This window comes from Scyliorhinus torazame, chromosome 17 (genome assembly GCF_047496885.1).
Source record: "Scyliorhinus torazame isolate Kashiwa2021f chromosome 17, sScyTor2.1, whole genome shotgun sequence".
NCBI classification, from domain to species: Eukaryota; Metazoa; Chordata; class Chondrichthyes; order Carcharhiniformes; family Scyliorhinidae; genus Scyliorhinus; species Scyliorhinus torazame.
Window position 1 is genome coordinate 157,072,874 of NC_092723.1, and position 26,268 is coordinate 157,099,141.

At 46.4% G+C, this 26,268-nt stretch overlaps 1 protein-coding gene across 1 annotated transcript in view; it reads left to right on the plus strand.

Annotated features, from left to right (window-relative positions):
• coro7 (coronin 7) overlaps nt 1–26,268 on the plus strand; it is a 186,517-nt gene that overhangs the window by 11,578 nt on the left and 148,671 nt on the right. Inside the window, exons 2-7 of the mRNA XM_072481388.1 lie at nt 504–600; nt 1,773–1,853; nt 10,643–10,713; nt 10,940–11,123; nt 15,184–15,260; nt 21,298–21,348. Coding sequence (XP_072337489.1) covers nt 504–600; nt 1,773–1,853; nt 10,643–10,713; nt 10,940–11,123; nt 15,184–15,260; nt 21,298–21,348 — 561 coding nt within the window. The remainder of the gene's footprint in view (nt 1–503; nt 601–1,772; nt 1,854–10,642; nt 10,714–10,939; nt 11,124–15,183; nt 15,261–21,297; nt 21,349–26,268) is intronic.

Here is a 26,268-nt window from a genome sequence, read left to right on the forward strand (position 1 = left end):
CTGGTGCTTGGTGTCCCGGCGATCCCGTTCAAAGGAACCAACGAGCAAATAAGCTGAGGGGAAAGAGATTTTAAAATATGTTTTGAGTACCCAATTCTTTTTTTTTTCCAACTAAGGGGCAATTAAAAAAAAAAAAAAACAACAACATTTAGAATGCCCAATTCATTTTTTCCAATTGGGGGACAATTTGGCGTGGCCAATTCACCTAGCTTGCACATCTTTGGGTTGTGGGGGCGAAACCCACGCAGACACAGAGAGAATGTGCAAACTCCACATGGACAGTGACCCGGGATTGGGATCGAACCTGGGTACCCGACACTGCTTGTGTTACATGGTGAGAGGGAGAGAGAGGGGTGACACAGCGAGAGGGAGAGACTGGGACGGGAGGGGTGCAGTGCCCTGGTCACAAGTTATGGTTGGGAAATATTGCAGTTTGAGACGAATGATTAGGGATAAGTAAATTTCAGGCACAACCCTGTAAATCTCCCTTTCTGCCTCCACAGGACTGGATCAATGACATTAAAGCAGGCCCTGCTGTCTCCTATGGGAATCATATCAAATCAAGCTGTGCCTTTATCGCCTTCAATACAAACAGCCCAGGTAAGAGCAACAAATGGGCTACAGTGACTTAAGCGTGTATGGAACTCTTCCACTGGGGAACAGGCTTCCTCCCCTGATGCATGAGGTCCCAGGGTGGATTCTTAGCCTGGACTGAGTTAGCTTGTCTCAGCTGGGGCTGAAATTGGCTCAGTGTGTTATCACACCCTCCCTACTAATAATCTGCAGTCTTCAAAGTAGAGCCAGGCTGTGAAATCAAGAAGCTCTTTTTCAGAGTGGAAATCTGGAACTTGCTCTCAAAGTCTCTTTGCTAGGAGATGATTGAAATTTACAATCATAGAATCACTTCAGTGTTGAAGGAGGCCATTCGGCCTATTGAATCTGCACCGACCCTCCGAAAGAGCACCCTACCTAGGCCCATTCCCCCAAGGTATCCCAGTAACCCCACCTAGCCTTTTGGACACAGAGGAGGAATTTAGAATTGCCAATCCACCTACCTGCACATCTTTGGACTGTTGAGGGGGAATTGAGTACCCGGAGAAAACCCATGCAGACACGGAGAGAATGTGCAAACTCCAAGCAGACAGTCGTCCAAAGTTGGAATCAAACCCGAATATCTGGCGCTGTGAGGCAACAGTGCTAACCACTGTGATGCCCGGAATTAGCTGGAATCAATGTATTTTAATTGAGCGTATTGTGGAACAAAGGTGAGTAATTGGATTTGAAGTACAGATCAACCTTGGGCTAACTGCATGGTGGAACAGGTCTTAAGGGACTGAATAGCTGTCTTCTGTTCTTGTGTGAGATTGTTTCATGTCAATCCACTGTGTCAGCATTCCCATGTGGAGGATGGCACTTTGGAGTGAGGGACCGGATTACTGTGGGTAGCTGTGGCACTGTCACCCCAGTGAGAGTAAACGGCTGCAGTGCCAAAATTATCAAAGGAGGAAAAATCAATAGAAAAGGCAGTGATTAATTCTCCCCTCAAAACAGAGGGCAGGGTAAGGTTGGGTTTGGGGGTCAGAGATTAATTGACATTGCAAAAAAAAAAAAAATTAATGCAAATAGGAAATTGATTTATTTATAATCTGAGTTTATCCGTTAATCTTTTATTACCAGTTCAATAACTCTTCTCAAGTCCATGTGATGACATGCTAAGAGTCAGTATTATGCACTGTCCTTCTGTATTCTAAAGTCACTGCTGTTTTATGCAGGAGGAGGGAGTCTGGGAATTCTGCCTCTGGAAGCGGTAAACCGGGATAAGCGACAGGTGACACAGCTTCATTGTCATGCAGGTAAGTGCAGGGATTCTGCTCAGGCTATAAGGATCCTGTACTGTCAGCGTAGTTCATTTGGATGCAGCGAGGGTGCAAGAGCATGCTGCAGTGAATAGCCATGTGTGCAGAATGGAAACTGCCCCTCTGCTGCCTCCGTATTTTTGCCGCACCTTTTTTGAAAGTGCCCAATTCTTTATTTTTTCCAATTAGGGGACAATTTAGCGTGGCTAATCCACCTACCCTGCACCTCTTCGCGTTGTGGGAGTGAGGCCCACGCAGACAATGGGAGAATGTGCAAAATCCACGCAGATAGTGACCCGAGATCGAACCTGGGACCTCAGTGCCGTGATGTGGCAGTGCTAACCACTGCGTCTCCATGCCGCCTCTTTTTGTTACACTTATTACCGGTGGGGCATTTGAATTACCAGTCATTTTCACACCATTCCTAGTCAATTGGAGATCAGCCTGAAAGTGGGCTGTTTAGACTGCTGAATCTGGCTGTACAATGCACTGGAAACATGTTTTTTTTTTCTATTTTTAAATAAATTTAAGAGTACCCAATTGTTATTTTTTTCCAATTAAGGGGCAATTTAACGTGGCCAATCCACCTACCCTGCACGTTTTTGGGTTGTGAGGGTGAGACCCACACAGACACGGGAGAATGTGCTGCACTGAGGATTTGTACTTTGCAGCATAAACACACTGAGCTGCATGTTTTATGTTTCTCCCAATCACCACACCCTCTGCCACTCGGTATGCACTGGTGGTAGTTGGTTAACTTTTGTATCTTGCACTGAATGGTGCTGATAACATTGTCCTGATAATTGCAGGATGGATCAATAAAATTCTATACTGATCAATTAACTATGACTGACCTGGACGGGGGATGAAGAAAGCTGGTGATGGGAAATGGAGTGTCTGCATTGACTGATGTTGATCAGATGTAATCCATGGATCAGCAGAGTGCACAGATCGCTGCGATATTTAGGAAAAATGAGATGGGGAAACCAGGATATTGTAGTTGGGATATTAAGAATTTATAATTAAGGATAGTGACTGAACACCCAAATATATTTCAGTCGCTCAGAGACGGCTAGCATGAGTTTGCAAAAGATAGGTCGTGCCTGACAAACCCCGATGGAATTTTTCAAAATGGTGACTAAAACAGTGGACAGGAGATTGTCTGTGGATATTATTTATATGGACTTTCAGGGGGCATTTGGTAAAGATCCTCAAAAGATTGTTGAACCTCTTGGAGTTGATAAATTGTTGACTTGGATAGGAAATGGGCTGAGTAGCAAGTGGTAGAGAGAATAGGAATAATGGACAGGTATTGTAATTAGCAGGATGTAGCTCGTGGAACACCACAGAGATTAGAGTTGCGGCCTTAACTATTTGCTGTCTTTACTAACAGCTCAAAATAGAATGGAAAGCCACCTATCCAAATTTTCTGATGAGATAAAGGTATACAGTATTGTAGATGGAAGAATAACATTACAGAGATTAAGTGAATGGACAAAACTCTGGAAAGTGGATTTCAATGCGAAATTAGGTCAGCCACTCTGGATCTAAAAGGGTAGGACAGGGCACTTTCTAGATGATGAAAAACAGTGGAAGTCTAAAGAGACTTCGGGGCTCATGGACAGATACAGAAAATAATTTAAGGCTAATTGTTACAGAGAGGAGGGGATTACTAATTGTTACAGAGAGGAGGGGATTACTTTAAACAGCCTTGATTTCGCCCCTCATTACCGGTCATTAAATAGAAAGATGTTTTAAATTATGATTTCCCCCCCCATATATTTTCTTCGCTGTCTTCTGGATTGGGCATAATGGAATGCTAGCCTTTTTACCTAAAACACCAGAATACAAGGGGCAGAAGTTATACTTTAGCCACGGTTAGTTCATATCTGGAGTGCTGTGAGCAGTTCTGGGCAACATACCTTATTGGCCTTTTAACCATGACATCTTGGGCTAGTGCTTGGTCAATTCCAGCCCTACTTGACCTGGAATTGCAATGCACGTTAAAATTAGATGTTATTTTAAAAGACCTGAGGACCTTGGCTGAGGTCAATAACCTGCAGTCCCCAGGTTTGTAACATTAACACAAGTAACCTTTTATTATGTACGGTGTTATAATTAATCTGACAAAAATCATCTAACTAACTATGTAATACCCCTTTCCCAACTCCCCCCTTTCTAACTATATTATATATATATATATATATATATATACACATACACACACACTAATAAAAATAAAAAGATTAAGGGTTTTTGCACTAGGATGACTTCTAGTTAATGTCTTTCTGAAGCTTAGGCTTTCAGTTGAGTGCTTTCTTTTCCTTCAGCTTGTGATGATCTTCGCTGCAGACTCACAAAGACAATAGGTAAACGGCAGCAGAGAGAGGGAGAAAACCCTGCTCCACTCTGTTGTGGGAGTGTCCCTTTAAGAAATGTTTTGTCTTATCACATGGCTTCAGTGATGTCATTGTGTGGGTGGAGCTGGGCTGTGGCTCTGAGTTTTACTTTCGCTTTGGTTTGGGGCTGTCTTGTGGCTCTGAGTTTTTTGCTTTTGTTTTCACGTTTGGCTGCTGGGTTCAGACGGAGAGGTCTTGTCCTGTCTCTGCATTTTAAAAGCTTTTTCCAGATTACTCGATAACCTGAAAATAAATAATTATTTTCTGAAAGAAATTCAAACCTCCCGTTTTGGAAGGGACACGAGCATCTAAACAAGGTCTTGAGTGCTGTGTGCTGGGCCACACCTTTGAAAAGGGTTTTCTGGTTTATGGGATTTTGTTATTAAATTGGAACAGTTTAAGGGGGAAATTCATTAAGGGTTATATATAAAGTACGGTAGCTGTGTGGGGTATTTATGTTTGTAGTTGCTAAAAATGTCTACTGCGTGTGTTTATAAAAAGTTAACTAAATTCGTAGAATAAATTTTGTTTTTGATTAAAAGTGCTTAAGTCGAATAACACCTGAAAGGTAGGCCCTTGTGTACCCCGTAACCAAAATTAATAAGCAGTTGTAGGCCAGGTGAACTCCATGATATACTTTGGAGTTTTCTAAACCCTGGCCCATAACAACTCCTTGAGGGTCTAGAGGCTCTTGGCAAAGTTGCCTACTTTTTCTGTAGATTCAGGATCATTTCAAGCTTACAGCGAGGACTTGCCAGGCCTTTGCAGGTTTTAGAACAATAAAGCTGTTCTTTTAGCAAAGGAAAGAGACTATTCTTTCTCCTTCCAAAATCGAATCACTTCTGCTCACCTCTCTCAGAAAGCAAGCAAGTACACAAGAAACAATCACTGACTGAAGTCAGGCAGAACACTGTCCCTGGGCAACCCACCGCTTGTCAGTTACCCAATAGATCTGACTTCCTCTAAAGCTGGTTCCTAAGTTCCATTCAGTGCTGAAGCCTCTGGATTCTCCTCTCCAAAATACAAAACCTGGGAAACAATGTCTTGACAAGCAGGCAGCTTCGGTTTGGGTCTTCTGCTTAAAGGCACATTGCAAATATGGGTCCACAGACCAAAAGTGGAAAATAAAATGAAAGAACATGGGAACAAAGGAAATAAAAAGGAAGGACTCTTGCAGCCTTGGAAGGAGTGCTACTCAGATTTACTAGAACGATGCCTGTACCCCAACTTCTAATTTACGCAAGTGAGATTGCGCAAATTGGGGTTGCATTCCATGGAATTTAGAAGGTTAATGGGTGATTTGATGGAAGTTTTCAAGATGTGCACTAAGTGAATTCAGGGACCAGCATAGATATGGTAGGCTGCTTCCGTACTAAGCCATTCCACGATTCTATATTAAGGGGAGCAGAAAGGTTCTCTCTATCTGCCCCATTTTCAATGGTTGGCGAATTGAGGACAGCGGAACATAGTCTAAAAATTAGAGCCAGGACTTTCAGGAATGATGTCAAACCTTCTGCTTGCAACGGGTTGGTGAAGTTTGGAACACTCTTTGCAAATATAACTTGCTGCTGGGTCAATTGTTAATTAACTTCTGTCCACCTTTAGTGGAGAAGGTATGTTTTCAACCCCCTTGGCCTGCTTGTCTATAGCCTATAAGTCTGTATTTCTTAAAACGTATGGATAGATTTGAAGTTGGTGCACAGGTAGTGTTTGGTCCAAGGAAGAACTGAATCGTTTTTGGCAAACATATAGAAGCAGAAGGGCAGCATGGTGGCGCAGTGGTTAGCACTGCTGCCTCACGGCACTGAGGTCACAGGTTCGATCCCAGCTCTGGGTCACTGTCCGTGTGCAGTTTGCACATTCTCCCCGTATTTACGTGGGTTTCACCCCCGCAACCCAAAGTTGTGCAGGGTAGGTGGATTGGCCACACTAAAATTGCCCCTTAATTGGAAAGAATGAATTGGGTCCTCTAAATTGATTTTAAAAATACATATAGAAGCAAAACCTGGAATTTGTTTTTAATTTGGAGTACCCAACTTTTTTTTTTTTTTAACGAATTAAGGGATAATTTAGCGTGGCCAATTCATCTACTCTGCACATCTTTTTGGGTTGTGGGGGTGAGATCCACGCAGACACGGAGAATGTGCAAACTCCACACGGACAGTGACCCAGGGCCGTGATCCAACCCGGGACCTCGGCGCCATGAGGCAGCAGTGGTAACCACTGCACCGCCGTGCCGTCCCCTGGAATTTTTTGTAGGGTCAATTAATGTTGGGGCAAATTTACTTTTTTTGGAAGAATGTGACTGATCATCCCAGCTTTGTGGTGAAATCTGTCGCAGCTGTTAAAATGTGGAAGCAGAGTTTTCAAAGGAGGGTTTTGGATGTTCTGTGGCCTGAAGCCACCTCAGCTAGATGGAAACTAAAATATCTCTTTTTCATCTTTGTAGTTGGAGGCTCAGTCACGCAGGGAAAAAACTCAAAAGAGCTGCGTAATTGTAATAACCACAGAACAGACCCTTCGGCCCACGATGTTGTGCCGAACCTTTGTCCTAGATTAATCATAGATTATCATTGAATTTACAGTGCAGAAGGAGGCCACTCGGCCCTTTGAGTCTGCACCGGCTCTTGGAAAGAGCACCCTACCCAAACTGAACACCTCCACCCAACACAAAGGGCAATTTTGGACACTAAGGGCAATTCACCATGGCCAATTCACCTAACCCGCACATCTTTGGACTGTGGGAGGAAACCGGAGCACCCGGAGGAAACCCACGCAGACACTGGGAGGATGTGCAGACTCCGCACAGACAGCGACCCAAGCCGGAATCGAACCTGGGACCCTGGAGCTGCGAAGCAACCGCGCTATCCACAATGCTACCGCGCTGCCCTTAAGAACAAATAAATCTACACTATATCATTTTACCGTAATCCATGTACCTATCCAATAGCTGCTTGACGGTCCCTAATGTTTCCGACTCAACTACTTCCACAGGTAGTGCATTCCATGCCCCCACTACTCTCTGGGTAAAGAACCTACCTCTGATATCCCTCCTATATCTTCCGCCTTTCACCTTAAATTTATGTCCCCTTGTAATGGTTTGTTCCACCCGGGGAAAAAGTCATCCTGGTAAATCTCCTTTTCACCTTTTCCAAAGCTTCCACATCCTTCCTAAAATGAGGTGACCAGAACTGTACACCGTACTCCAAATGTGGCCTCACCTAAGTTTTGTACAGCTGCATCATCACCTCACGGCTCTTAAATTCAATCCCTCTGTTAATGAACGTGAGCACACCATAGGCCTTCTTCACAGCTCTATCCACTTGAGTGGCAACTTTCAAAGATGTATGAACATAGACCCCAAGATCTCTCTGCTCCTCCACATTGCCAAGAACTCTACCGTTAGCCCTGTATTCCGCATTCATATTTGTCCTTCCAAAATGGACAACCTCACACTTTTCAGGGTTAAACTCCATCTGCCACTTCTCAGCCCAGCTCTGCATCCTATCTGTGTCTCTTTGCAGCCGACAACAGCCCTCCTTACTATCCACAACTCCACCAATCTTCGTATCGTCTGCAAATTTACTGAACCACCCTTCAACTCCCTCATCCAAGTCATTAATGAAAATCACAAACAGCGGAGGACCCAGAACTGATCCCTGCGGTACGCCACTGGTAACTGGGATCCAGGCTGAATATTTGCCATCCACCACCACTCTCTGACTTCTATCGGTTAGCCAGTTCGTTATCCAACTGGCCAAATTTCCCACTATCCCATGCCTCCTTACTTTCTGCAGAAGCGTACCATGGGGAACCTTATCAAATGCCTTACTAAAATCCATGTACACTACACCCACTGCTTTACCTTCATCCACATGCTTGGTCACCTCCTCAAAGAATTCAATAAGACTTGTAAGGCAAGACCTACCCCTCACAAATCCGTGCTGACTATCCCTAATCAAGCAGTGTCTTTCCAGATGCTCAGAAATCCTCTCCTTCAGTACCCTTTCCATTACTTTGCCTACCACCGAAGTAAGACTAACTGGCCTGTAATTCCCAGGGTTATCCCTAGTCCCTTTTTTGAACAGGGGCACGACATTCGCCACTCTCCAATCCCCTGGTACCACCCCTGTTGACAGTGAGGACGAAAAGATCATTGCCAACGGCTCTGCAATTTCATCTCTTGCTTCCCATAGAATCCTTGGATATATCCCGTCAGGCCCAGGGAACTTGTCTATCCTCAAAGTTTTTCAAAATGCCCAACACATCTTCCTTCCTAACAAGTATTTCCTCGAGCTTACCAATCTGTTTCACACTGTCCTCTCCAACAATATCGCCCCTCTCATTTGTAAATACAGAAGAAAAGTACTCGTTCAAGACCTCTCCTATCTCTTCAGACTCGATGCACAATCTCCTGCTACTGTCCTTGATCGGACCTACCCTCGCTCTAGTCATTCTCATATTTCTCACATATGTGTAAAAGGCCTTGGGGTTTTCCTTGATCCTACCCGCCAAAGATTGTTCATGCCCTCTCTTAGCTCTCCTAATCCCTTTCTTCAGTTCCCTCCTGGCTATCTTGTATCCCTCCAATGCCCTGTCTGAACCTTGTTTCCTCAGCCTTACATAAGTCTCCTTTTTCCTCTTAACAAGACATTCAACCTCTCTTGTCAACCATGGTTCCCTCACTCGACCATCTCTTCCCTGCCTGACAGGGACATACATATCAAGGACACGTAGTTCCTGTTCCTTGAACAAGTTCCACATTTCACTTGTGTCCTTCCCTGACAGCCTATGTTCCCAACTTATGCACTTCAATTCTTGTCTGACAACATCGTATTTACCCTTCCCCCAATTGTAAACCTTGCCCTGTTGCACGTACCTATCCCTCTCCATTACTAAAGTGAAAGTCACGGAATTGTGGTCACTATCTCCAAAATGCTCCCCCACTAACAAATCTATCACTTGCCCTGGTTCATTACCAAGTACTAAATCCAATATTGCCCCTCCTCTGGTCGGACAATCTACATACTGTGTTAGAAAAGCTTCCTGGACACACTGCACAAACACCACCCCATCCAAACTATTTGATCTAAAGAGTTTCCACTCAATATTTGGGAACCATGAGTTAACACAATGTGGCATAGATATGCACACTACTGTGTGCCATCTTCGCTCATTTTAAATCTGAGATTCCTGTTCATCAAAGGTATTAAGGCCATCAGAAAAGGGCAGGCGTATGACATAAGGTTGCAGATCAACTGTGATTTAATTAAATGTCAGAACAGGCTCGGGCACAGTGGCTAGCATTGCTACTTCACGGCGCCGAGGTCCCAGGTTCGTTCCCGGCTCTGGGTCACTGTCTGGTGGAGTTTGCACATTCTCCCCGTGTTTGCGTGGGTTTCGCCCCCACAACCCAAAGATGTGCAGAGTAGGTGGATTGGCCATGCTAAATTGCCCCTGAATTGGAAAAAATGAATTGGGTACTCTAATTTTTTATTTTTTAAAATGTCAGAACAGACTCCAGGGACTAAATGGCCTCTGTTGCTAGATACGGAGTGTCGGCACTGACATCATGTAAGAACAGAAATAAGAGCAGGAATAGACTAAATGGTCCTCAAGCCTGTCTGGCATTCAATAAAATCATGTCTGATCTTTGACTTTGGCTCCAATTTCCCAATTAGCCTCTACATTCTTTGATTCCCTTTGTGTCCATAGAAACTATTGCTCTCATTCTTGATTACATACAACGGTTTGAGAATCCACAGCTCCCTAAGATAGAGAATTCCAAAGATTCACAACCTTTGAAGAAATTTCCCCCCCCCGCTGTCTTAAATGGCCAGCCCCTTATCCTGAGACCATGCCCGTAGTTCTGGAGTCTCCAGCCAAGAGAAACAGCCTCTCTTTGCTGATTGCATTGCTGCAGTATAGACTGTTGGCTCTGATTCCTTTTAATTCATTCACAGGATGAGAGAATCGCTGGCAAGGTCAGCATTTATTTCCCATTCCTAATTATCCTTATGGTGGTGGTGGTAAGCTACTTTCTTGAAAACAACAGAGTACCTTGCAAGGTTATTTCAATACTGCTGTGTACCTGGAATGACTTGTTGGCCAGGCCGGATAAGGACTGGCAAATTCATTCCCTGAGTGAACCAGAGGGGTTCTCGCAACAATCTGGCAGCTTCATGGTCGATGAGACCAGCTTTTTCTAAATTTATTTATATTAGCTGAATATAAATTCTCAAGTTTCTGTGGTGGGGTTTGAACTCATTTCTGGATCATTATTCCAGGCCCATGGATTACTTCTCCAGCAACCTAACTGCTAGATTACTGTACCCTACATGATGAGATATGAAGTGCCGGCACTGACTGTTTCCTTCTCCTTTACAGATCTGGTGACTGATTTTGATTTCTCCCCGTTTGATGATGTGTTGCTGGCAACGTGTTCAGCTGATGTGACGGTAAGATGCCATTCTTCGTGGGAGGGGAGGAGATTCTATCAGGAGGAAATTGGTGCTCCATGTAGTGATGCAAGCGGTTCCTACTTGGGATGGTGGATGGGGGAGTGTAGGGCACTGTACATCACCTTTTGGCTTGCTTTGGCCTGGGAGCTAACAATACTCAGTGCATTGGCTGAACAATGGAACATAGTCCTTGTGTTTAAGGCTGAATATTTCTGATGGTCAGGTGAAGCTGTGGCGATTACCCGATGCTGTTGAGCAAGTATCGTCTGCACAGAGCGTCACTCTGGGACCAGAAGCTGCGAGGGTGGAATGTGTGGTGTTTCATCCTTCCGCCGATGGAGTGTTAGCAAGCGGAGCTGGGAATACTGCCAAAATATGGGACCTGACTCAACAGAAAGCCCTGACAGGTGAGATTTGTAAAACTTCTGATAGCGTGCAACTATGGTTGCAGTATAGAAAGAACTGGCATTTATATAGTGCCTTTCTCCACCTCTGGATGTTGCAAAGTTCTTTAGTGTTATGATCCTTGTGGAGACCTAAAAAGAACATCAATAAAAAAGATTATTGAGTGGTCCCAAAGAGAAAACTAATGGGCATGATTTTGCCTTTTATAACTTTTTACTTTAACAGTCAAATCAAAATCAACATAAATTAAAGATGAATTAAAAAAAAAAAAGAATTTAGAGGACCCATGGACAGTGACCCAGGGCCGGGAGCGAACCCGGATCCTCGGCAGCATGAGGAGTTAAAGATGAATTAACAGGCAAGTTTGCAGTCACTATCAACCATAACACGGGCGGCACGGTGGTGCACTGGTTAACACTGCTTCCTTACGGCATCGAGCACCCACCCCCCAAGTCACTATCCGTGTGGAGTTTGCATATTCTGCCCGTGTCTGCGTGGGTCTCACCCCTACAACCCAAAAATGTGCAGGGTAAGTGGATTGGCCACGCTAAATTGCCCATTAATTGGAAAAAGTTATTGGGTACTCTAAATTTTTTTTAAAAAAATAAACTATAACTTGCACATTAAATAGCAGATACAACAAAGATAGATCTCCCATTCACTGCCCAGTCCATGGAATGCATATAGTACTAATTTGAACTGCAAAGTCTCCAAAGCTTTGAACTTCCTCGGGTAGAATTCCTCCAGTTCCTTTAATTCGAGGATTTAGCCACCGATCCTCATCTGACAGCAGATCCCAACCAACTTGAGTTTCACAGGTACGATCTTGGCAACAATGGTGTACTTTTGCAGAACCTCCTCTGCCTTGCTCGTGACAGTCTTGATGGCATGGATCCACCCACGCCTCCTTCATCCAAACCCACACTAACAGCCCGGTGCACTGTCTGGCCATTGCTGGTCAGCCAGTTCCATTTATTTTAAAAAAACCTGAAGAAGCAGCATTTATGTTGTCTTTCTTTATCTCTGCTCCCAGATCCTGCCTTTCTGTTCACCTTTTCACAGCTGAGTCGCAACCTTTTCTCCAACACATCTGGTTACCTTTCTTGCCTCACCCTATGGTCAAGTAGAGTGGGTTTTCATGCTCTTCCTCATCCTTTGGACATTTACATTTCTCAGTGTTTTAAAATTCTGCTGCTGGGATTGGCAGATCTGCTCTTCGTTCTTTTGGGCTGCGGCTGTCGTTCTCCCGGTGGATACCGGTCACTGCACCCCGCCAAATCATGGAGCCATCTTTTATATTCATTCTAGAAATGCGGGCTTCACTGGCTAGGCTAGCATTTTCGACTCATCCGTAATTGCCCTTCAGCTGGTGGTGGTGAACTGCCTACTTGAAACGTGTGGTGCAGGTGCATCCACTGTGCTGCTAGGGAGGGAGTTCCAGGATTTTCACCCAGCGACAGTGAAGGAACAGCGACATATTTCCAAGTCAGAATGGTGAGTGGCTTCGAGGGAAGCTTCAGGTGAGGTTCCCATGTATCTCCTTCTCTTGTCCTTTCGATGGTATTGGTTGTGGGTTTAGATGGTGCTGTTGAAGAAGCCTTGGTGAACTCCTGCAGCATATCTTGTAGATGGTGTACATTGTTACTACTGTGTGTCAGTGGAGGAGGGAGTGAATGTTTGTGGATGGGTTGCCAATCAAGTGGGCTGTTCTGTCTTGGATGGCATCAAGCTTCTTGAGTGTTGAAGAAGTTGCATTCATCCAGTCAAGGGCAGAGTATTCCATCACATTCCTCACTTCTGCATTGCAGATAGTGGACAGGCTTTGGGGAGTTAGCAGGAGAGTTACCATAGGATTCCCAATCTCTGACCTGCTCTTGTGGCCACAGTATTTGTATGGCTCTTTCAGTTTCTGGTCAATGGATTTTGATAGTGGGAAATACAGCAATCATAATGCCATTGAGTGTCAAAGGTGTGATGATAATGGGCAGCCCGATGGCGCAGTAGTTAGCACTGCTGCCTCACAATGCCGAGGACCCGGGTTCAATCCCGGCCCCGGGTCACTGTCTGAGTGGAGTTTGCACAGTCTCCCCATGTTTCATGGGTCTCAACCCTCACAACCCAAAGTTGTGCAATGTAGGTTGATTGATCACGCTAAGTTGCCCCTTAATTGGGGGGGAAAAACCCCAAATTGGGCACTTTAAATTTTAAAAAAGGAATTAAATAAATAAAGGTCATGGTTGTGTTCTCTCTTGCTGGAGGTGATCATTGCCTGGACTTGTGTGAATGTTACTTGCCACTTGTCAGTACAAACCTGGATATGGTCCAGGTCTTGCACAGACTGCTTCAGCATCTGAGGAGCCACAGATTATACAATCATCAGGAAACATCCCCACTTCTGACCTTGTATTGGAAGGAAGATCTTTGATGAAGCAGCTGAAGATGGTTGGGCCTCGGACACTTCCCTGAGGAACTCCTGCAGTGATATCCTGGAACTGAGGTGATTGACCTCCAATAATCACAACCATCTTTCTTGTGCTAGGTATGACTCCAGCCATTGGAGAACTTTCCCCCAGATTTCCATTGACTGCATTTTGTTAAGGCTGCTTGATGCCATACTCTGTCAAATATGGCCATGATCTCAAGGGTAGTCACTCTCCCCTCAGCTCTGGCATTCAGCTGTTTTGTCCAAATTTGAACCCAGGCTGTAATGAGGTCAGGAGCTGAGTGACCCAGACTGAGTGCCAGTGAGCAGGTTATTGCCAAGCAAGTGCCACTTGATAGCACTGTTGATGACCCTTTCCATCACATTACTGATGATCGAGTGGACTGATGGGTAATTGGCTGTGTTGGATTTGACCTTTTTGTGTACACAACATACCTGGGCAATTTTCTGGGTAGTTGCCAGGGTTGTAGCTGTACTGGAACAGCTTGGTTAGGGGCACGGTGAGTTCTGGAACACAAGTCTTCAGTACTGAGGGCGGCACAGTGGCAAAGTAGTTAACACTCCTGCCTCACAGCACCAGGGATCCGGGTTCAATTCCGGCCTTGGGTCACTGCCTGTGTGGAGTTTGTACATTCTCCCCGTGTCTGTGTGGGTTTCCTCTGGGTGCTCAGGTTTCCTCCCACAATCCAAAAATCTGCAGGTTAGGTGAATTGGCCATGCTAAATTGCCCCTTGGTGTCCAGGGCTGTGCAGTTCAAGTTATGGGGATAGTAGGGAGTGGGCATGGATAGAGTGCTCATTCGAAGGGTCGGTGCAGAATCGATGGGCTGAATGGCCTCCTACACTGTCGGGATTGTTGGCATATTATCGGGGCCAATAGCCATTACAGTATCCAGTGCCTTCAGCCATTTCTTGATATCATGTGGGCTGAAACAAATTGGCTGAAGACTTGACATCTGTGATGCTGGGCATCTTGGAGGAGACCGAGATGGATCACCTGGCTGAAGATTAAAAGCAAATGCTTTATTATCTTTTGCACTGAATTTTGTGCTTCCCCCATCATTGAGGATGAGGGTATTTGTGGAACCTCCTCCAGTGAGAGTTTAATTGTCCACCACCATTTCACGACTGGATGAGGCAAGACTGCAGAGGTTAGATCTGATCAGTTGGTTGTGGAATCGCTTGCCTCTATCACTTGCTGCTTGTACTGTTTGGCATGTGTTGTAGCTTCACCAGGTTGACACCTCAGTTTTTGGTATGCCTGATGCTGCTCCTAGCAAGCATTCTTCATTGAACTAGGGTTGATCCCCTGGATTGCTGATAATGGCAGAGAGAGGGATATGCTGGGCAATGAGGTTCTGGATTGTGTCGGAGACAATTCTGCTGCTGCGGATGGCACACAGCACCTCATGATTACCCAGTCTTAAGTTGCTAAATCTGTTCAAAATATATCAACCGCAGTGCTGTAGACCAGATCAGGCAAGGACGGCAGATTTCCTTCCTAAAGGACATTAGTGAACTCGATGGGTTTTTACGGCTCAATGTCTCAAAGTTGTATCAAACTGGTACCAGTGGTTCAAGAGGTGTAAAATTCTCACTCCATATTGTCTTTACTCTCAGCTCTTGAAGATCATGGGGACCAAATCCAGAGCTTGACTTGGAAGAAAGACGGCTGCCTCCTTGGCACATCGTGTAAGGTAATTGCCACTGATCAGAGAGAGAGAGTGACCGAGGCGGTCCAACATTGTCTGATGGGTCTGGTGCAAATGTCACATGGCCCACTGATACTTCTATCTCTTACTAAACATTTCTGAAGTTGCAGAGCTCTGCCAGAGGTTTTGAAACATGTGTCAGTTGCTGAAGGAAGTATTGAGGGCCCTTTTTCCTTATGGCTACTTTGCCATTTTACACAGGAGTTTAATGCCCTTGATGCTGGAGAGCCAAATGTGCTCATCATTCCACCAAACACTCCAAATTGCAGTCCGATAAACAAAACTTCCTTCAATTTAAAGAATGTTAATTGTACGAGGTGCCTACATTTTTCTGCGAGGTCATGGATGCTCTTTAGGTTTTGTGGGAATGCAACTGGACCATCTTCCTAATTGCGACTGTACTTTAATACTAACTTTTTGTGATTCATGTACGAGTACACTCTTCTCTTTGCACTGCAGCATTCTGTAGCTTTTCTTCATTTAAATAATATTCTGTTTTTCTATTTTTTTTTTTCTTTTTAAAAATAAATTTAGAGTACCCAATTCATTTTTTTCCAATTAAGGGGCAGTTTAGTGTGGTCAGTCCACCTACCCACGCAAACATGGGGAGAATGTGCAAACTCCACACGGATAGTGACCCAGAGCCGGGATTGAATCTGGGACCTCGGCACCGTGAGGCAGCAGTGCTAACGACCATGCCACCGTGCTGCCCTCTGCTCACTCACTTAACCCACCTATATCCCTTTGCTGGCTTTGTCATCCTCCACCCACAACTTGCCTCCTGCCTATTTTTGTATTGTCGGCAGATTTGGTGACCGTCCAGTTGATCTCTTCATCCAAGTCATTAATATAGATTGGTATAGTTGAGTCCTCGGCACTGACCTCTGCGGCACCCGATTGGTTAGTTTTCCAACCTGAAAATGAGCCATTTGTTCTGACTCTTTTAGCTAGCCAACTCCCTACCATTCTGGGATATTACCCAAACGCAATGAGCTCCTGTCTTGTGCATGAGCCTTTTACGTGGCACCTCATTCACTGTCTTTTGGAAACCAAAAATACTACATCTGCAGGTCCCCCTTGACTGACTCTGCTTGTTAAATCCTCAAAGAACCCTCATAAATTTGTCAAACACTTTCTTTCACAAAAACCACGTTAACTCTGCTTTGATTGATGGTATTATGACTTAATGGCCTGGTAACTACATATACTTCCTTAACAATGGAATTCAGCATTTTGATATAACAGGTATCAGGTTAACTGGTCTATTGTTTTCTGTCTTCCTCTTCTTGAATAGGGATGTCACATTTATAGTTTTGCAATCTCCCTGGACCATTCCAGAATCCAGAGAATTATGGAAGATTACAACCAATGCATCCACTACCTCACTGCGATAATTTATTTTAATAATTTAGGATGCAGACAGTCCGATCCAGAGAATTTCTAAGACTGTAGTTCCATTAGTAGTCCTCATACTTTTTCACTGCTTTTTGCTCCCTTTTCTACTATTATCTATGTGTGGAAGAAAGAGGGAACTGGGATTAAGAAATTGTTTTGCCAAAATTGCTTCTCTGCCTTCTGGCTAAGATCAGGTGTGAGGTGTAATGCCCGGATCTGGTATGTCTCTCTTGTGGGCCCATGAATCGGATTCAATTTAAATTGGTTTTTGGAGCAGGCAAGGAGCTGGATTAGCGGTTTGCCCCTGTCCATTCTGAACGTTATCTTTGTGACTCTGATAAAGGAATAAAAATAAAGATGCTTTGCAGTAGAGAAAGGGAGTCGGGCTCTCAGTCGAGGCTGGCTTGCACATTTGCAGGATTTTCTTTTCTGTCTTTGTCTGTAAGGCTTGAATAGATTTGTAGTACGATTAGTTGGGGAATACTAAGACTTTTACAGTTTTACTTATTTAAAAGAACTTCAATTTTACAGGGTGCGATGCTCCATTTGACAAGAGAAGGACAGCACCAATTACTATTCCAAAGTATTGAGTCATAACTAATCCTGACCAGTGGGTGGTGCCCATTCCCTATATTTGACATCTATGGCTTCCTTTTCCTCTCTATCCGCCTAGCCCCACCCTCATCTCTCTCTCTGGCTTTCCACTCTCTATCTGTCTCCCCTTCTGCCTCTATGTGGATCTGCTGTTTCACTCATTTCCCCCCTCCCCCCCCCCTCTCCTCCCACTATCGGCCTCTCTTTCCCCGTCTGTTGGACTCTCGCTGTTTGTTGCTCATTGTCCTTTGCTCTCTGTCTGTTGGTCTCTGTCTCTCTCTCGTGCTCTCTCTCACGCTCTCTCTGATTTCTCGCTGTCGTGCTGGCTCTCGCTGTCGCGCTGGCTCTCTCGCTGGCGCTCTCTGGCAGACGTGCTGGCTCTCTCTCGCGCTCATGGCTGGTGCGCTGGCGCTCTCTGACTGTCGCGCTGGCTCTCTCTGGCGCTCTCTGGCAGACGTGCTGGCTCTCTCTGGCGCTCTCTGGTTGGCGCGCTGGCTCTCGCTGGCGCTCTCTGACTGTCGCGCTGGCTCTCTCTGGCGCTCTCTGACTGTCGCGCTGGCTCTCTCTGGCGCTCTCTGACTGTCGCGCTGGCTCTCTCTGGCGCTCTCTGACTGTCGCGCTGGCTCTCTCTGGCCGGCGTGCGCACTCTTTTATTTAAAAAAAAAGGTTTTATTCAAGGCATTTTCATAGAAGAAAAATCATACAACATTATAAATAACCAACACCCACTCCCCCTTTCTCCCATCCTGCCATTTTAACCCCCATCCCCTTTGCTGACACCTCAATCTTCCTTCAAGAAATCGATAAATGGCTTTCACCTCCAAATGAACCCACCGATCGACCCCTCAAGACCAACTTGACCTTCTCCAGCCTCAGAAATTCCACCAGGTTGCTCACCCACACCTCCGCTGCTCCGAGTCCCTCCAACCGAGCAATGTCCGTCTCCGGGCTATCAAGGAGGCAAAGGCCAAAACATCAGCCTCTCTGGCCCCTTGGACTCCCTGGTCTTCAGACACCCCGAATATCGCTACCCTTGGACTTGGGGGCACATTCACCCCAAGACCTTGGACATTATGTCTGTGAATCTCTGCCAGAACCCCTTATTCTTCGGACATATCCAAAATATGTGGACATGATTTGCGGGCCTCCCCACGCACCGCCCACACCTATCCTCTACCGCCTCAAAAAACCTACTCCTCCATGTTACCGTGATATGTGCCCTATGATACTTTAAACTAGATGAGGCTTAACCTCAAACACGATGAAGATGCATTCACCCTCCGCAGGGCCTCAGCCCACGTCACGGCCTCCACCTCCCCTCCCAGCTCCTCCTCCCACTTATTATGTCACTCACCAAGACCCCCTCCCAGTCCATCAACTCCTTGTAGACCCCAGACACCTTCCCCCATCCCTGTCTCCTCTTTCGACAGCACCTTATCCTGCAACCCCAGGGGCGGCAGACCAGGGAAGGACGGCACCTCTTTCTTTACAAAATCCCAAACTTGCAAGTACCTGAAACCGTTCCCTCTGGGCAACTCGTACTGTTCCTCCAGCTTCGCAAAATTGCCCCAGATAACAAATCGACAAATCGCGAAATTCCTGCCTGCCGCCACCCCCGAAACCTCACATCCGGCACCCCATGTCGCAAACCTATGGTTGTCGCAGATCGGTGCCCACACCGAGGCACCCTCCAGCCCCAAATGCTGCCTCTACTGGCCCCACACCATTGAGGCTGACACCACCACTGGGCTCACGGAGTACCTGGCTGGCGAGAATGGCAGAAGAGCTGACAACAAAGCCCTTAAATTTGTTTCCCTATACAATGCCACGTCCGTCCGCTCCCACGACCCTGGGACCCTTTCTTACCCTGGTAATGTTCGTCGCCCAGTAATAGTTTCTGTTCGGCAAAGCCAGCCCCCTGCCCCCACTCCAGAATAGCCCTCCTGACCTGTGGGGCCTTTCCCACCCGCGCAAACCCAGAGATCAGCGCAGTGACCTTTTTGAAGAATGCCTTTTGAAGATTGGGAGGTTCTGAAACATGAACAGAAACCTTGGCAGTACCGTAATTTTACTGTCTGCACCTGTCCCACCAGCCACAACGGCAGCAAATCCCACATCTTACAGTCTCCCTTCATCTGCTCCACCAGCTGAGTCAAGTTCAGCATGTGCAGCTGCGCCCAGCCCATGTCACCTGGATGCCCAAGTATCTAAAGCCTGCCCCACTACCTTTAATGGCAGCTCCCCTGAACTACTCTCCTGCCCTCTGGTCTCAATCGGGAATACCTCGCTCTTTCCCATATTCCACTTGTACCCGGAGAACTGACCAAATTCCACCAAAACCCCCATAATGTCCCCAATACTGCCCAATAGGTCTGAAATGTATAGCAGCAGGTTGTCCGCATACAGCGCGACCCTACGCTCGGCGCCCCTGTCCCTCACAATCCCTCTCCATTGTACCATTGCCGGCAGCTCTATAGCCAAAGCAAAGAGATACGGACAGAGAGGGCACTCCTGCCTCTTCCCCCGATGCAACCAAAAATATCCTGAGCTCACTCGGTTCGTCTGCATACTTGCGACCAGTGCCTTGAATAGCAACTGGACCCTGTCCTCAAACGCTGCCTGAATCCAAACTGCCCCAGCACCTCCCACAGATATCCCCACTCCACCCGATCAAACGCATTCTCCGCGTCCATCGCCGTCGCCACCACCCCCTGCTCCTCCGAAGGTATCATAATTACTTTGAGTAGCCTCCTCGCACTCGCTGACAATTGTCTCCCTTTCACGAAACCCTTTTGATCCTCGCCCATCACCCCCAGAATACAGCTGCCCCACCGCCTTCCCCGTGGACACAAACCCAAACTCTCATCTGGAGCCTCTGCCTCTACTTCAACAGCCCTGCCTCCAGAGCCTCCGAATACCTTCTATCCATCCTCAGGATCTCATCTACCAGCCTTGCCCTCTCCGCCCGCTCCAAATTCTCCCTATGTGCCCGAATTAAGCCCCCCCCCCCCTCTACCCTATCCCCATAACCCAGAAAACCCACCTAACTTTTGGACACTACGGGGCAATTTAGCATGACCAGTCCACCTAACACGCACATCTTTGGACTGTGGGAGGAAATCGGTGCACCCGGAGGAAACCCATGCAGACACTGGGAGGGTGTGCAGACTCCACACCGACAGTGACGCAAGCAGCACGGTAGCACAGTGGTTAGCACTGTTGCTTCATAGCGCCAGGGTCCCAGGTCCGATTCCCGCTTGGGTCATTGTGCGGAGTCTGCACATTCTCTCCATGTCTGCGTGGGTTTCCTCTGGGTGCTCCGGTTTCCTCCCACAAGTCCCGAAAGATATGCTGTTGGGTGAATTGGACATTCTGAATTCTCCCTCTGTACCCGAACAGGCGCCGGAATGTGGCGACTAGGAGCTTTTCACTAACTTCATTGCAGAGTAAACCTACTTGTGACAATAAAGATTATTATTAATAGCCGAGAATCGAACCCGGGTCCCTGGCGCTGTGAAACAACAGTGCTAACCGCTCTCACTCTGTCGGTCTCCGTCTCTCTCTCTCTGCTGCTCGCAACCCCTCTGCCGCGCCTGAACCCCCCTCTGTCGTGCATTGTCTCTTTTTTCCCCCTCAGCCGTTTGCAGTGCCTAACTCCCTGACATCAGGATCTCCTCTTCCTACCCACCCTCCCCCACCCAAACCAAAGCACTCCTGTTCTTTCTGCCCACCTTGCACCCTGTGTGGACTGTAGGAGTTCAGTAAGGCAGCTAACCACTATGTTCTCGAGGACAATTAGGGATGAGAAAAAATGCATGCCTAGGCAGCAATGCCCACATCCCATGAATTAATTTTTAAGATCTCATATTGAGGAATGTTGCCCGGCCTCTGGGCAGTATGTGATGACTTGAACCAACTGGCCTGTGTTTCTTGTTGCTATAGATGTTAATACATTCTTTTAAAACAATGTCTCTTTCTCTAACTGTGAACAACCCCGTCTTCCTTATTCATAACAATTTTCTCCTGTTATTAGGATAAGAAGCTACGAGTTTATGATCCAAGAACCATGTGCTCAGCTGTGCAGGTAACCTTAACCTCCTCTACTCCGGCTCTTCAGTGTGGTTTGTGTGTGAGTGGGATGTTGTGGGATATTATGTTTAGACATTGGACTGAAGAGTGACGACCATTGCAGAACCTTGCAATACTGGCACCCTTCAACAGCGTGTAGTGGAGACGTGGTGTGAAAGCTTAAACTACCCAGCAGAGCAAATGGTACACACTGGATGTGAATGAATGGGGATCTCTTGGGCAGGCATTGTCGATCACTGCCTGTGTGCAGTTATTTTTTTTTAAAAATCATAAACATTTTATTGAGGTATTTATGGTTTTACAACAACAACAGAAGAAACAATGTACATACAAATATAAACATAGTGCAAAAGCTGTCTTCCTCCCTCACAGGTCCCACCTTTACTAACCCCCTACTCTAAACTAAACTAAACCCCCCCCTCCATTTTCCCCAAAGAAGTCGACGAACGGCTGCCACCTCCGGACGAACCCGAACATTGACCCTCTCAAGGCGAACTTGATTTTCTCCAGACAGAGAAAGCTAGCCATGTCAGTTAGCCAGGTCTCCGACTTCGGGGGCTTTGAGTCCGTCCAAGCTAATAGTATCCATCTCTGGGCTACCAGGGAAGCAAAGGCCAGAACGTTTGCCTCTTTCTCCTCCTGGATTCCCGGGTCTCCCGACACTCCGAAAATCGCCACCTCTGGACTCGGTGTCACCCTTGTTTTTAACACCTTGGACATGACGCCCGCAAACCCCTGCCAGAATCCCCTAAGTTTCGGGCATGCCCAGAACATATGAACATGGTTTGCTGATCCTCCCACACACCTTGTGACCCTATCTTCTGCCCCAAAGAACCTGATCATCCGGGCCACTGTCATGTGGGCCCGGTGAATGACCTTAAACTGTATTAGGCTGATCCTGGCACATGTTGTGGACGCGTTGACTCTACTCAACCCGTCCGCGCAGAGATCATCCTCTAATCTCTCCTCCTAACTCCTCTTCCCATTTGCATTTCAGCTCCGCAGTCTGCGTTTCCTCTGACCACATGAGTTCCTTGTAAATGTTGGAAATCTTCCCTTCTCCCGCCCACATTCTGGAAACTACCCTGTCCTATATCCCCCTTGGTGGTAGGAGCGGGAAGGTTGAGACCTGCCTGCGGTGCAGTTATTATTTTGACAGAGGTTTGTACAGCAGTTCAAGGTTTGGCTTCAGTCCCCCACCTTGGATTCCCTTGATGCTTCTCTTGGCATTCTCCAAAGGACTTGTTGAGATGCTCTTTACTCCCTCTTTATCACCAGCAACCCCATTCTCTGTTTGGTTGACTTCCCTGCAAGTGAGCTCACTGGGACCTAATCTCACCAACCTTCATTCCCTCCCTCTCACCATGCTGACCATTATCACTTTGGACTCTGACAGTGGATCACTGTTCCATTCCTTAGCTCCCTCCAGAATCTCAACTCTCTCCATGGAATAAACCCTGACCATTCATGGCCTTATTATGAGTGATCGTAACAACACTTTTTTTTTTGGCTGAAGCTTGGCCCATAGTAATGCTGCCCCTTTTGGTCTTGCCTTACACCTCTTGATCCAACCAAGCTCCCTCTGTAATGCTGTGGCCTTTATCACAGTGACATCTTGGTCCCTCTCCCCACCTCTCTGGACTTTTAAACACTTCAGTTTGTTCCGCCTGTCTTGCTTCTGTCAAATCCTTGTATCCTGTTGCTTTGTTCCAAATTTATCGTTGGCGTACCAATCGCTCCCTTCATCCATCAGCCTCTACACTGAGTAACTCCTCGCCCTTAATGGTTTCAGTCTCGGCTTCCCTTGTCCTTCCCCACTTCAAATCATTCCTTTCAATCTCCCGACATATAAATTCTCCTACCCATGTTCATTGCCGACCCAGTGACCAACCGACTGCCTAGTCAAATTTCCAATGGTGACCTGAGAATGAAGTCCTGTTTTCACATTGAGTGGTATGTTCGATGATCACAGTTTTCAGTACCATCCCTGATTCCTCAGATATTGAAGCAGTCCACATGCAACAAGATTTGGGCAGCATTCAGGCCTGGATTGCTAAAGTAGCGCTCATGCCACCTAAGAGCTAGGCAATGACCATCTCCAAGAAGAGAGAATCCACTCACCTCCGCATGACATCAATAGTACATCATTGAGTTCCCCACTATCAATTTCCTTGGGGTCGCTATTGACAAGAAAATTAACTGGGCCATTTGTGTACAAATTGTGGTTACAAGAGCAGGTTCAGAGGCTCGGAAAATCTGCGCAAAATGACTTTGGTATTCACTCCCCAAAGCCTGCCCACCATCTACAAGGCACAAGCCAGGAGTGTAATGGAATTTTCCCCACTTGGAGATGAGTACAGCTCCAAATGCATTTGAGCTCAATACCACTAAGGACCAAGAAGCCAGCTTGATTGTCAACCTATCAATCACCTTAAACATTCATACCGTCCACCAGCAAAGGTTAGTTGCAGCAATGTATCTATAAAATGCACTGTGACAACTTACCAAGGTTCCTTGGGCAGCACCTTCCAAACTTGCAATCTCTGCCATCTTGGAGAACAAGAGCAGCAGGAGCATGAGAACACCAACTGCAATTTCCCCTCCTAGTCATGTGTCATCCTGACTTGGAAAAATGTTGCCATTTCTACACTGTCGCTAGGTCAAATTCCAGAAACTTACTTCCTAACAATACTGTGGGTGTACTGCTGTACTGCAGCTGTATTGCAGGTGAATCACCGCTACCATCTCCAGAGTAATTTGGGATGAGCAGTAAATGCTGGTCTTGTCAGCAAGATCCACATCCCATTAATGAATAAAGATATCCAATCTTTTGTTTCATCCTGTATGAATACACCTGAGTAGAGAGGGGTCAGAAGAAGTAACATGAAACTGTGGTTCATTTGTCTATCATTGTGCCATAATCTTAATGCTTCACATTTTGGGTGTATTTTGAGTTCATTGAGTAATGCAATGATCCATTGTTGACACTGGGCACCCATGGGCATTACCCAAAACTGGTTAGATACCAGCTCCCTCTACCATCAAACACGCTTGGAGTAGGTACAACACTTAGATACAGAATATTTTAAAAATTAATTTAGAGTACCCAATTATTTTTTTTGCCAATTGAGGGGCACTTTAGTGTGGCCAATCCACCTAACCTGTACATCTTTGGGTTGTGGGTTAGATACAGACTAAAGATCGCTCGACGCTGTCTCTGCAAACATTCGTGGGAGAGGTGTAGCATGGGCATGATAGAACATAAAGGTCACTTTACACTGATTTTTGTTAGAGTATCAAGGGTTATGGATGTCCTCTCCTTCCAAAAACCCCCTGAACTGGGGCGTTGATAGTTTGGTTTGTTTCTGTCGCCTGTGGGAAAGGCTAATTTTGGAGATGAAAAGGTTGAAGCAGCTGCCACGCAATCACAAGGTGGGGCTCAGCTCTGACTAAGGCCACGCAGTACAGTTTAAACCCACAAGATCTCTGCATGTCCAATACCACAAAATCTGTTTGCTGTACCAGGGCTGTGGGTAACTTGAGCTGTTTGCAAATCCTCATTCTGCAGTTCCTTGTGTGTCAGTAATGTGAGTGGGCGTGTGTTTTTCCAGGGGCCCAGTGGATATGCTGTAATAATTACAAAATTGCTTTGTCTTTTCCCTGCCCCCCACCCCCTTCCTTCTCCCAGGCAGTGGTTTGTGCAGATGTGTTCCTGTGCCAAACACCTGGCTTGTATTAGGACTCACGGCTGAGTTCCATCCACTGAGTGCCAATGACCTCCTCCCTCCTGCCGTTAAAGGCTGAATGTTGCTTGCTGCTTCTCATGAGAAGTTCCCACAATCACAGATCAGAGGCATGAACGTTTGGAAAGGTCCCGAACTTCCAGTTCTCATGATAAGGGGTCTTCGATTTGATTTTGGTTGTTAGTTTTATGGCTGGAATGAGGTACATATCTGTTCAGACACAGGGCATTGAACCATGTCACTGAAGTGAGTCACACTTTAATCTAAGGACAGGATGTGACTTCTACTCTCCTTTCCCCCTCTCTCCTGCCATCTTTCTCCCTCAGCCCTCCTCCACTTTCTTTCTCGCCATCTTCCCCTTCTCCTTCACTAGTTAGAGAGGCTGACTGGCTGCCTTCAATTCTGGGTATGATGCAGAATGTGTTTGCATCATGGAATAAGAAGAGTGGGTGAGTTAACAGACTGGGGTTGTAAATGCGGCGGGGGGGGGGTGAATTTGCATTCGGGGGTATGGTGAATCAGGTCAGGTGCTGAATGAGGACTGGCTGTCATGATCACAGAACGCACATGATAAATGTTTAGGTAAAGCTCTTGCTTATTGCAGTGCAGAGTTTTACCAGATGCCTGAATGTTTACCTTTGGCAGCAGCCCCTGAGTAAACTAAGCCTAACTATCTGCTCTAGTGCTGCAGGAGGCAGAGATCTCATGGTTAATAATCTGTAAATCTGGATTTTTCTCTTTATATTGGCCAAGCCCTTGCAAGAGCTCTCTGTGCAACCCCAGTTCTGGGCTGACATTGCACAGAGCACAGACTCCTTGGCCCGGAAGCGTTGTCATGGAAATCACTGAGGGAAGCAGGCTTGGCTAGCCTTGGAATGTGTGGTATTTTGGGCAGTGCTGGATACAAGAGCTCCCTATATAAACAGTCATCATTCTGGCTGTGCTGGAGCCCCTGCCCCAGGACATTCCTTCTAATGGAGTTGTTACTTCAGCCCTCGGTGATCAGTCAGCCTGATTAGGCCTTAATTCTAACCTGTGCCATTAGTATGTTCCATAGCGATCTGCCACATCTCACTCACTTGGAGTCTGTCTTTGCGACCTCTGAATAACAACTCGCTTGTGCGTTTGTGAGCTGTCTCGCCTTTAACTGCTTCAGTCATTTTGGGTACCCT